Consider the following 12,139-nt stretch of genomic DNA (forward strand, 5'->3'; position numbering starts at 1 on the left):
ACCAAGTGATAAAAGTCAGGAAAGGTGGAATGTTTACCTCTCCAAATGCAAAGCTTGAGGCTCAGTTCTAAGATCTACCTTGCCAAGAGAAAGCTTTCAGCTATTCTCAAGGGCCTAGTGTTAGACTAGAGGCATACCTATAAGAGTGAACAGTAAGGGGCTAGAGGGATAGCTCAGTGGTTAAGAGCACTGACTGTTCTTCCAGAGGACCCGAGTTCAATTTCCAGCAACCACATGGCAACTTACAACTGTCCATAACTCCAAGATATGACATTCTCACATAGATCTACATGCAGGCAAAACACCAATGCACATAAAATTAAAAAAAAATTAAGTAAAAATTTAAAAAAGTGAACTTTCTCACTGTTCCACTATAAGTTAGATTCCACTAGAGTGCTGGCAATCTGACAGATTGCTCTGTGCTATACAATGAAGCAATGTTGTGAAATAAATCTCCCCCACACCATAAAAATGGCAACTTATGGCTTGTCTGGCTTTTTTTTTTTTTTCATCCATTTAGATTCTGCCCAACAGAGAAAGTTGACATGGCTAAATAGTATTAAGTTCCCTGAGCACTGTCAACTCATGAGACAACATTTAACCGCTGTTATGTAGATTAACCCAAGTTAAATACTGGGAACACAAACCTTAGAAGAGTGTGTCTTTTGTCTTCCCGTTGTGCAGCATAACAGAATCGATATGGTTTCATCAAAACACAAAAGTAACACACCCCGACACACACACACACACCCTGGGGTTAGTACCCTGACTTAAACAGGTTTGATATTTATGGTCCCCTGAATGATGAATTAATTGAACAAACAGAGAAGGAAAAACTACTAAGGCCCAGAGGACCATCAACAGCCAGTACACATTTTTCAGATTCAGGTGACATTAGTAGAATAAATGACTAGCCTCCTCCTGTACATCCGTCACTGTCTACCCTGGGTGCAGAGCAAATGTGCCACTGACTAGTGAGAGGAAAACCTCTCATATTGTCCCCCCTCCTCTGGGATTTCTGATGCTGCTCTGGGGGTGAGACTTGTCAAGTTCTTAAATCTGGAAAACAGATACCAAAAACACCTTTAATGCTTAGAGACTAGGAAACCAGCAGTGAGTGCCATGGAGGAGCCTGACTTGGTCTGCGGTACGAGTCCCCACTTGGCTTTTCCTACCTGTCAGTTGGTGACTGTCTTAGAATTCCTGTTCTCATGTCTTAGAGATGAGAATGCCCACCATATAGGGTTCTAAGGATACTGAGACTCCCAACATGCCAGGACCTCCAGGAGAGGGGTGGGTTACGGTTCCTGGCTCAAGGTCTAAGGAACTCAGCCAGAGAATCCTAACAAACTGTGGACTTTACATGCTAATAATGAGTCAATGTAGATTCATCAATTCTTATAGATCTTAGTAGGGGACGTTGATGAGTATGGGCAGAGGTCTACAGGAACTTTGACTTTCAGCTCAGTTTTGCTCTAAAGACTAAAGTCATCGTCTATCACCCCATGTCACGTGCCTGACCTCAGCCCCTTCCTCTTTTACTATGGTAGCCTAGCTAGAGCCTTAAATTCACAATCCTCCTGCCTCAGTCTCCTGAATCCTAAGAATGCAGAAATGTACCACCATACCCAGCTAAGTCTATAGAGGGGGAGAAAAGGCATAGGGGTTGGACGAGGAGGAAGGGGGGTTGGACAAGAAGGTTGGTGAGGGAGGAGGAGGAAAGAGGAGGACAGGAAGCAGAAGAGGAAGTGGGAAGTTAAAAGAGTAATGAAGACAGATGACAAGAAGCCAAAACTCCACACTGGTGTCGGCTGGCCCAGCCTCCTCTGCCTTTATTGTGTGTCTCTGGGTGTAGGATGGCCCTTTCTCTGCTGTTCCACAGGCATGCACTGGGGGTGACAAAGGTGAGGAAGACATAGGGAGGCTGGGGATTCTCTCTGGCCTCCTGTGCTGTGCTTGATCTGTGTCTATGTCAGCTGAGAAGGCCTCAGACCCTACTGGGCTTCTTGGGATCTTTACTGTTCTTGGCCGGCATGAAGGCATACAGCTCCTCAATAAGCATCTCCATACGGGCTGTAACTTCAGTCACCGTGTCAATGACCAGCCGTTGCTGCAGCTTCAACTTGTTGTTCTCCCACAGGGCCTTGTTCTCCTCCTGGAAGACTCGATGCTCCTCACGCAGGACGTGCAGAGCCCGGTTCTCCTCCTGCAGCAGCCTATTCTCCTCTCGCAGGGCCTGCAGGGCCTGGTTCATCTCTCTCAGCAGCTGCAGAGGTTGAGCGCTGTCAGATAGGTTGGGGCCTACTTTGCCCTCCTCCTCCCCAGATGGTCCAGATAAGTTGTTAACCATCTCCCTCAGGGCACGCAGTGTCTTAGAGTCCTCCTGTGTTGGAGGCGGCCCCTTGTGCTCCTCAAATGGGGAGGAGAGGCCTGGACTCTGTTCTGGCAGAAGCCCAGGGTTATGGGGCTCCTCCTTGGGTGAGGAGGTGGGCTTGCCCTCCTCGGCAGAAGTTGCATTGTCTTCTGCCTGGGCCCAATAGGCCTGTCTCTGCTCCAGCAGCTGCTGAAGGGCCCGATTCTCCTCTCGAATGAGCTGCAGGGTGTTCTCCTTGCTACGCTGGACAGGCAAGGTGACATTGTCTTTTTTCACCACTTCTTGGGAGGCTGTGTCCTTGTGCATCAGTGGTGAGGAGGATGGGTTCTCCTCATGGCCCAAAGTGACCTTGTGCTCTTCCCAAAAGATCTGTAGTATCTTGTTCTCCTTGCGGAGGGCCTTGTTCTCATCCCTCAGGGCCCGGTTCTCATCCCGTAGAGACTTGTTCTCCTCCTGCAGCAGGTGCTCCTTGGCCAGCCTCTTGTGGTGCAGCTTATGATGGAAAGAGGAGGACGGAGAGAAGTAAGGCGACTGCAGGCGGCAGTTCTCGTTCACCCAGCGCCCATCCTGGAAGACAAACATCTCGTCGCTGAGCTGCACCCTGGGAGGGTTGTAGTCCAGTTCCAGGTCAGCTTGGGAGGTGGGGCGCTCCATGGGGTCAAAGGGCACAGAGGAGAAGCGGTTGAGTGGGTAGGAATGCTGGCTGACTACCCTGCGACTCATTCGGGGCAAGGCAGTCTGCCTGGAGCAGCGAGGAATACTGTACAGGTTGTGCAACCTCAGGAAGGGCTCAGTGGTGCCCCTCTGTGGGAGAGAGCAAGGAAACTGTTACAGGAACTAGTAAAGGACTGCTTGCTGGTAGACTAAGAGGCCCAGAGGACCCCCCCACACACCCCGCACCTGACCTCCGAGCATCCTCACAAGGAAATACAGCCAGCCTTTGTTATTCTGAATACCTTTCTTCTTGAATTAATGAATACTGAACCATGGTTCCTAGGGGAGATGCTGGGCTAGGTTCCTATAAGGTTCTGGTCATAAAAATTCTGGTAATTGATCCTTGTTTCTGTTTAAAGACACCCTCACGGATCTGTAGATTGGCAGTGGGTGCACCCGGCCTGAGCAGAGCTTATCTAACAAGCTTGCTCCGGGAGGCACAGCACAGGCACACTGTAATTAGGAACAGTCTTTAACAGGGTTTGTAGATGCCACTTTAAGCAAGGAAACCACCAATAGGAAGCACAGGTTTCAGAAAATGTAGTGGTATATAAACTGCAAACAGGACACTATTTTCCAGGATGAGAGTTCAAACAAGGGGTGCCTGGAGGCCAGTTCTTGGGTGTACACTCCCACAGACTCTCTACAGATCCAAGAATGACCACAAGTATTCTATGGGCACTAATGCCGTGATAGTCAAAGGTCTATAAATTCATAACTATAAAGTCTATGAATAATGAGCTATGCCTTGCACAGGCCTGTTAACCCCGTTATATGGAGGCAGTGCAGATAGGAATGTAATCAGAACTTCAAGGCCATCCTGCTCTACATAGCATGTTCCAGGCAAACCAGGACTGCATAGAGAAAGACCCTGTCTCAAAAAAATGAAAACCCACAGATAATAAGATCCAATCATATGTTAGAAATTAAAGGCATGGATTTTAAAGTCAAACATTTTTTCCTCTTCAACTTCAGTCCTGTTACTTATCAGTTATAAGAATTTGGGCAAGTTGTATGAATTTCAGTTTCTAAAATTTTAGCTTGGGATGACTACACCTCCTTGAGGAGGGTGTCAGGTCCCTCAGAGCTGCAGCTGCAGGCATCTGCAGGCTGCCAAGCTGGCTATGTGGTTGCATTTGACCTATATAATTCACTTAATTCTCACAACACTGGCAATTGAAATATTATTTTAGCTTACCTGGAACATCCCTAACCTGGAGAATCTCAGTTCCAAAGTGCTCCAAAATATGTATCTTTGTGAGCATCCACATGATGTCACAAGTGAAAAATCCTACACCTGCCTTCATGCAAAGAAACAGGTGCACTAAAATAGTGCATAAAATTATTATGAGTTGTATATGATATCTACATATCATATGGATTTAATGTTTTTGCATGGGCTCCATTCCCTGAGAAACCTCCCTTCCTTCTGTCTCCATCTATATATTGAAATATCCCAAAATCTAAAAGCCACCCCTTTAAAGGCTGCTTCCTGCATACACCATACTGAACATCCATGATGAGTGGTTTCAGTCATGACTTAACACAATCTAGAATCACAATCTAGGTGGGGGATTCTCAATGAAGACTTATCTGGATTGGGCTGTCCTGTGAAATACCTGTGAGGGATTTTCTTTTTCTTTTATTTTCGAGGTTTTTGTTTTTGTTTTTTGTTTTTTCTAAATTGGGTTACTTGATGTGGGAAGATCCAGCCCACAGTGTGTAGTGCCATACCCTGGGTTTGGGTCCTAGACTATGTAAGAGTGGAGAAAATAAGCTAAATACTAGGAAAGTGCATGCAATTAGCGTCCCTCTGCTCTTGTCTGTGGGTGTAACTAGTAGTCTCAACTTCTTGACTTCCTTTCAGTGATGGGATGTAACCTGTAAATCAGATAAACCCTTTTTCCCCTAAGATGTTCATATTGGGGACATTTCATCACTGCAACAGAAATGAAGCCAGGACAGCAGCCATTTCATCATCTTGAACCTAGAATCCAAAGCCCCAGGAGCCTTGATCTCAAAACTTCCATGACTCAGTCCCATTGAGAAGTTCTTGTTTCTCCATCACCTCTAAAAATGAGCCTGCTCATGGCTGCTGTGCCTGCTTCCTAGGTTCATAAGAGAACAAGTGGTAGACAAGATGTCACACAAAAAGAGAGTCCCACTGGTAATATTTGGAAACTCCTGTTCTAAACTACTATGAAATCTGAATGTATTGCTTTACAAAAGGCTCTGCCAAAATGTAAGCAACAAAGCTGAGCAAATACATGTAGATTCAAGACCCCAGTCTCCTTTAACTGGCACTCAAGAGTCCTGCCCTTCTCCGTAGGGGTCTTGGGCCAGGTCAATGATATTCCCAGATTTCTTCCATTGGCTGATCTAATCTGTTTGATGACCTGGGTCTTGACAAGATTTCTATCTGTATTTGGAACATCATGAAGGGGTTCTACTGATCCTAGGAGATTCAGTCAATGAAGGAATGTCTCTTCTTGGTCTTTGGGACATGTTCTCCCATAGAGATGGAGAACAGTGTGTGAAAAAGAACAAAGTTGGCTCTTTCAGGGAATGAAGTTGTGGAAGGGGAGCACAGGTGACTCTGAGGCTCATCATACCTCCCCCATTAGGTGTTAGAAAGATGATCAAGAGACTGTCTTCAGGAGCCAGGGTAGTATACTCATAGCTGTGGCCCAACGAAGTGTCAGTGCTGGGGATCCAGGAAGAGCCCTGGGTACATACATGGCCCTCACTGGTGCCTGAAACTGCCTATGGGCTGGACTCCTTCCTGAGCATAGGCCTGGCCCCTCCTGGTATTTCATTTCTAATGAAGATGCTTTAAATCACCAATGACTGTGATTTCCAGCGACCCTGAAAAACAGCAGAGCAGCCAACTGAACAAAGGGAACAAAAGGCAATGGGGAAAGGGAGGGGATACCACCAGAGTCTCTTACTGGTACTGTATGATTTCTAAAGACTAGAACTCTCAAGGAGAAATCTTCTCGGATGGAGTTACTGGGGTTAGGTGGCCTTCTGCCTAAAGAGTTTGGGAGCGGGACTAGACAGTGAACATCCAGGCTTAGCTGACATGCACTGCTATGATTTGAGTGTGTCCTCTATAGTTCATGTGCTGGGAACTTGACCTCCAAAGTCGAATACTAATGGTATTTGGGAAGTGAGACCTTCTCAATGTGGATGGATCGTGATGGGCTGTTGCAGGAACGTCTGTTATAAAGTGAGCTCTCTGTAGTTGCTGTGTATCTCACCAAATGATGCCCTCCACCATGGTAGGACACAACACAAAGGCCCTTGCCAAATAATGACCAGGTGCTAGAATAGTGCCATGCTCTTCATTCTTTGTGAACTGTCTGTCATTGGACATTTGCTATAGTAGCAGAAAACTGAGGAAACAGCACTGAAGTTCTTTCTCTCCCCTACATGAAAGATGTAGATACCATCACCCAGAAGAAACATCCGCATGCTCCCAGGAAGCCCAAGATGGCTGACCAAGCTTCTAAAGCACCTGCTTCGTCAACACTATTGAGTGTTAACAGTAGGGAATGCTCAGCCAGCTGAAGCACTTTTAATGCATGTGAAACTGAAGGGCACCAGGGTCCTAGAAGGAAAAACCTTCACAGCTGAGTGCTGCTGTCATAAAAACAAAAAACCCAAAAAACTTTCTCACCTATGCTAAATAGCCAAAGACATTGTTTGTTTTACTAAATGCTAACAAGGTAAATATGATTGGTTTTGATATATTTTTAATGCTAACAGCAAAGAGAATAAAGATGTCCGATGTAATCATCTTAGCTAATTGATGACTCTCCTAAAATCTTGCTCTGAAGCTATTTCAGTTGGCATTGCTGTGAGCCAAAGAGGAAGGAGGAAAAAATAAAGGGAAATGGAGTGGGCACTAGGAAGTACTGTCAGCTGCATTCAGATCCAGACAGAGATCTCTCCTTGACGATCTAACGCTAATCTTTCATTGACAATCTAGCACTAACAATGTCTAAAGGAAACAGCTCACTGGGGAAGCTTGAATGCCTGGAAAAGTGAGTCTGTGTATAGAAGGAGATCAGTTGCTTGGACAGGAAATAACACTATGGCTTGCAAGCTAATGTGCTAGAAGAAAAAACGTGTTCAATGTGAGGAAGAAAAATGTGAAATCAATAAGACCTGAAAAGACCTAAAGGTGATAACTAGTGAATCATAGCATTTGCAGTGCAATCGAGAACTCCAGCCAACCAGTAGAGCAGGAGACAGAGGTACTGTTATAATTCCCTTCCAAAGAGAATGAACTCAACTCAGAATGAAGCTACCTGGAGCAGATACATACTGGCAGCTTGGGGGTTAGCAGTTGCAGTCTAGATGAGGGGGGAAGATGCACTAGATTCTAGAAGCAAGAGAAGAATTAGAGCTAAGACATCACCTGAACCCACTGAATAGCATGACAGGCTGGACACTGACCTGGGTTAAACCTCAGCTCTGTCCTTGTTACTGAGTATTATAAGGAGAGCCGGTGATCCATAGTCCATAAGGTTAAGATATTTTTATACTGATAAACGCCAGCCAACACAAGCCAGAGCATGCCAGGGACCGCAAGGCAGGCAGGCCAGAGAGAAGGGGAGCCCACGTGCCTTGCAGCTCCTTAAAAACCCATCATGCATCATCCTGACCTCACCTTGACCATGCCTGTCAGGGTGTGGTCAGGCACAGCTGTAGCCACCACCCCTTAGGAGGCGTGGTTACGGTGTCTCCCTACAGAGTCTCCCAATTCCAACAGCTGTGAAATCTCTGCCTTATACTTGCATGGCCCTGTGGCCAACAAGATATTCTTCTTCACCTTGTTTCTCATAATAATCCTGCCCCACTATCCCATTTGGGGAGGTACATGAGCATATAGGCCCTTCTCACAGCCAGATGGGTGGGGTCAGGGTTTTTTTTTTTTTTGCAGATTTTTAATTAGAAACAAGATTGTTTTACATGACAATCCCAGTTCCCGCTCCCTCCCCTCCTCCCCTACTACCCACCCCTAACTAAAACCCTACCTATCACCTATCCTTTCTGCTCCCCCTGGATGGTAAGGCCTTCCATAGGGTGTCATCAGAGTCTATCTTATCCTTTGGGATAGGGCCTAGGCCCACCCCCATGTGTCTTGGCTCAGGGAGTATCCCTCTATGTGGAATGGGCTCCCAAAGTGGGTGGGTCAGTTTACATCATCTAGTAAACTACTTCCCTACCCAAGAGGACCGGTCTAGGGTATCCTGACAGGTTGTCTGACTTGTGCCTGTAACATCCTGGCAGGAATGAAGATATTCTAAAGAGATTCTTAAGTCCATCCTTCTAGATATCAGATTATTGAAACAATGGACACCAAAAAAGTTCTGCTGTAGTCTTATGTTTGAAAAAGGTAAAGGCTGAGAAGGCTGGTGCCAGGCCGAAGGAAGATTGTCTCTCAGACATTTCACACATCATAACTTGTCAGACCACCCTGCAGAAGAGACTGGGGATGACACAATGATGCTGGGCTGGACCACTCCCAGACCAGGACTGCTTAGTTATGTGAACCTCTGCACCTCTACTTAAACCCAAATTTCATGTTCAAGATGTCCTCCGAGGACCACTAACACCTCGTTCCTCCTTCAGGTGTTGCCACACTGAAGAATTATCCTCTTCCTGCTTTTCAACACCAGCTGCTTACTTAAGTGACCTAGAGATGACTGCTGACTAAGCCTGGCTGGCCATGAAAAATCTCCAGACAGCAGTGACCTCTTCCTTCCATATTCTTCTGCCTTCCAAGATCCAGGTCCCACAGCACAGGAAGTAGGCCTGAAAGGACCAGAACAAACCCAAGACTCCTCAAACACCTTTTCTCCTTGACTGCTAAGCTGGCGCTGGGAGCTAGGGACAAAGTCATGCCAGGGGTAGATGGATCTTTCTAATCTTTCTATGGCATGGCAGTAATGAAGGCTTTGTGTCAGCTTGCTAGATTAAGAAACACCCAGGGCATTAGCAAGGCACACATCCTTGATGTGTCTGTGGGGACTTTATGGGGAAGGACTAACAGAGGGGAGGCCCATACTTAATGTGGCTAGTGCTTGAAGGGACCAGCTTCCCTTTTGGCAGCCATAATGACCAAACACGTGCTCTATGACCTTGTCTTAGTCACTAGAAAGTCAGATGCCTGCCTCGTGACAAGGAAACAATCAGAAGTTAGTCACTAGAAAGTCAGATGCCTGCCTCGTGACAAGGAGCCAATCAGAAGTTAGCTGATAGCGCTATGCTTTATGACCCTGGGTGTGCTTTATGGACAAGCGCACAGCAATGACGCACAAAGCATAGCAACCACCCTGGGAGGGCCTATGGGCCATAACAGCCAGTTGACCAATCAACACAGGGCAAACCCTCCAAGCCTGGAGGCACACCAATCCTGAGCCTGTGCATACCCCTAAACACTCCCCTTATGCTGCCCTATAAAGATCTGTATGCAGCAGCTTCAAACTGTCTTTGCTAGCCATCTGCCATGGTGGGTGGGTCAAAGACCCGAGCTAACATGGTGTTAGCTCGTTAAACTACAATAAAGCCTCATGCAATTTGCATCTAGCTTTCGCCTCCATTCTGTGATTGGGGTGGCCGAGGTCCTGGGCTAAGATTCTGGAAGCCTCAGCTTTCCAAGGGTCTTACAGTGCTCATGAACTAGCATCCTGGACTGAGAAAAACATGGATCTGCAGTGATGTGAGGCAGCGGCCCCACCCCATAGCTTCCACTTCACAACAGATTTACCCCTCAACCAAGATCCAAAATAAAGACTTCCTCCCTTAACTTGCTTCTTGCCAGGTATTTGGTCACAACAATGTGAACAGCAAGTAATACACCTACTTTCAAATCTTATTCCCAGCCCCATTCCCACTCCCACATCTGGGCTGGTATCTCCTGTCTGCCCCTAACATGTGGGCTAATAAAGGTACCAAAGGAACCACGGCCACCCTCATGCACAGATGTGTAGTTTATGTGTCAGGGATCAGACCTAGCAAGGTTCCTTGTTCTTCTATAGGATGCCCAGGACATAGTTGCCTAATAATCTGGCTTAGCTATCATGAGCTGAAAGAGATGTAACTGTGGCTGCTTACTACAATGCTGTAAGGAAAAAAAATACCCAGGTGGTTCTCTTGTCCTGTGTTTCTGTCTCCTTCTCACCATATTTGCTGAGCTCATTATAATTACACTAATAGAGAACACCAGCCAGAGATCCATCCTCTTTGTACATACCTCCTGAGACCAAACTTTTAGGGAAATTACCTGTGCCTTGGATCCCTCCATCCTACATTTCTCCTCCACTGGTTGCATGACCCTGGTCTTCCAATGAGCTCTTGGGTAACACTGGAGAAAGCAAGGCCACCCCTTTGTGACATAGCAACAGAAGGAACACTCAAGTAAAAGGGGGTCCCACTGAGAAAGTTGCTGTGTGCAGGAGATCTGGAGACCACAAGCTATAAGTGTTTTAATCATTCACTGGCTTCAAAAGAAACAAGTGAACATTCATCCCCAGTAAACCATCTTTGGCCCATGGCAGGGCTTAATCCTCTTGACCATTGCAAGTGGGCTCCATTCTGGGGTTTCAGCTCCTGTGTTCATTCTTATGCATCTGGATTCAAGGTTGACTCTAGTTCTCTACAGATGTCCTGAGTGGTTATACACTACCATGCAATGAAGGGTCTCCTTTGGGAAGGTTAGACTTTTGTCATAGTATCAACAAATCTTGAAAGGCTAGTGCTGGAGGACCTGACCATCCAACTCAGTCTCCTCATTCAAGGCCAGAGGACCCCAAGGTTCAGAGAATCCATGTGTCCTCCTCAAGACAAATGGGCAGGAAAACAACACCAACATGACAAGAATCTGAGTGGCTGACTTCGCTGTTCATTCTGTAAGGCTTGGAAACAGGGTTATTCTAGCAAGTTACATTCTTCCATGATTGTCCCTACCTGAGGTAGAACCACATTGATTGGAATTTCTAGGCTTTCAGATCTGGTATCTCTCTTTCTTGTAAAAATTGGCCTCGAGTGCTGTGAAAAAGAAAGAATCAGATTTCTCCTTCTCAACCCATCCTCAGGGCCTCAGTGGCTCACCTGAAACACATAACCTCTTTCTACACATTTATGTCCTTCTGACTAATTTTATACCTTATAAAAATCACAGTCTCAAGGCATGTGTACATGGCGCCTGGCCAGAAGTCTTACTGCTCAGTGATCAGGAACTGATCGACACTGATCACTGAACAAAAAACCAAGACAGGAATGAACTGATATGAAGCCCTCTTACAAGAAGAAATCATTGCAGCTCTTCCTGGTTTTACACTACGATTTCTATATAAGTAAAAAGCCATACCAATGTGAGGTGCCAGGTATAGGTCCTATGCATAAGCTGGTCACCAAAACACTCAGAACATTCCAGAGGTGACATCACAGAACAATATGGTGTTTTTCTGAGCTCATGGTTTCTCTCCGGGCATCTCAGGTGGGAACGAGGCTTCTGCAGGAAGGAAGAATTGCTGCTGGCTGTGCTCAGGTGGCCAGCCCGGGTCAGTGTGACACACAATAGCCCTTGTTTGGTCAGCTGGCTGCCACTCACACCTCACTGCCAGGCTGGCTTGAACCTCTCTACCTCCCATCAGAGGTGGCATCTGTTTCAATCACATTAATTAGGAAAAGAGAAACATTAACTGTCTAGACCTGGAGAGACTTGGCACTACTGAGGAACTCCAGTCCAGTTCCACTCTGATAATAGCTACATGTCAGGTTCCGAGAAGTTAGGGGCTCGGCCCTAAAAGATGATCTTTTACTTCAAGTACCAATCCCATATCAGGGCCACCTGTACTTGTAACTGGTTAGCCATGCAGGGGTTACCCTAAGCTGCTCCTCAGGTTCAATAGCTGTCTCTCAGAACACAGGAGAGTAATTTACTTAGGATCACAACTTTAAGAAGCATGCAGCTCAGGAGGGGCCAAATGGTAATGATAAAGGGTGAGCTGTTTGACAGGGTAGTGTCGTAAACCTTCT

At 46.3% G+C, this 12,139-nt stretch overlaps 1 protein-coding gene across 3 annotated transcripts; it reads right to left on the minus strand.

Moving 5' to 3' along the window:
* Positions 1-1,987: 1,987 nt before the first annotated feature.
* On the minus strand, positions 1,988-11,543 carry Cby2 (chibby family member 2). Of its 3 annotated transcripts, XM_027390028.2 has the most exons (3): positions 11,469-11,543; positions 11,066-11,146; positions 1,988-3,178 (listed from the first exon to the last, which is right to left on the minus strand). In XM_027390028.2, exons 1-3 carry the CDS (start codon positions 11,541-11,543, stop codon positions 1,988-1,990), a joined length of 1,347 nt encoding a protein of 448 aa, XP_027245829.1. The 3 variants fall into 3 exon arrangements, with proteins under 3 accessions (XP_027245829.1, XP_027245830.1, XP_027245831.1); XM_027390029.2 differs by lacking the exon at positions 11,066-11,146; XM_027390030.2 differs by lacking the exons at positions 11,066-11,146; positions 11,469-11,543 and adding an exon at positions 10,383-10,430.
* Positions 11,544-12,139: the final 596 nt, after the last annotated feature.

This window comes from Cricetulus griseus (assembly GCF_003668045.3).
Source record: "Cricetulus griseus strain 17A/GY chromosome 1 unlocalized genomic scaffold, alternate assembly CriGri-PICRH-1.0 chr1_1, whole genome shotgun sequence".
NCBI classification, from domain to species: Eukaryota; Metazoa; Chordata; class Mammalia; order Rodentia; family Cricetidae; genus Cricetulus; species Cricetulus griseus.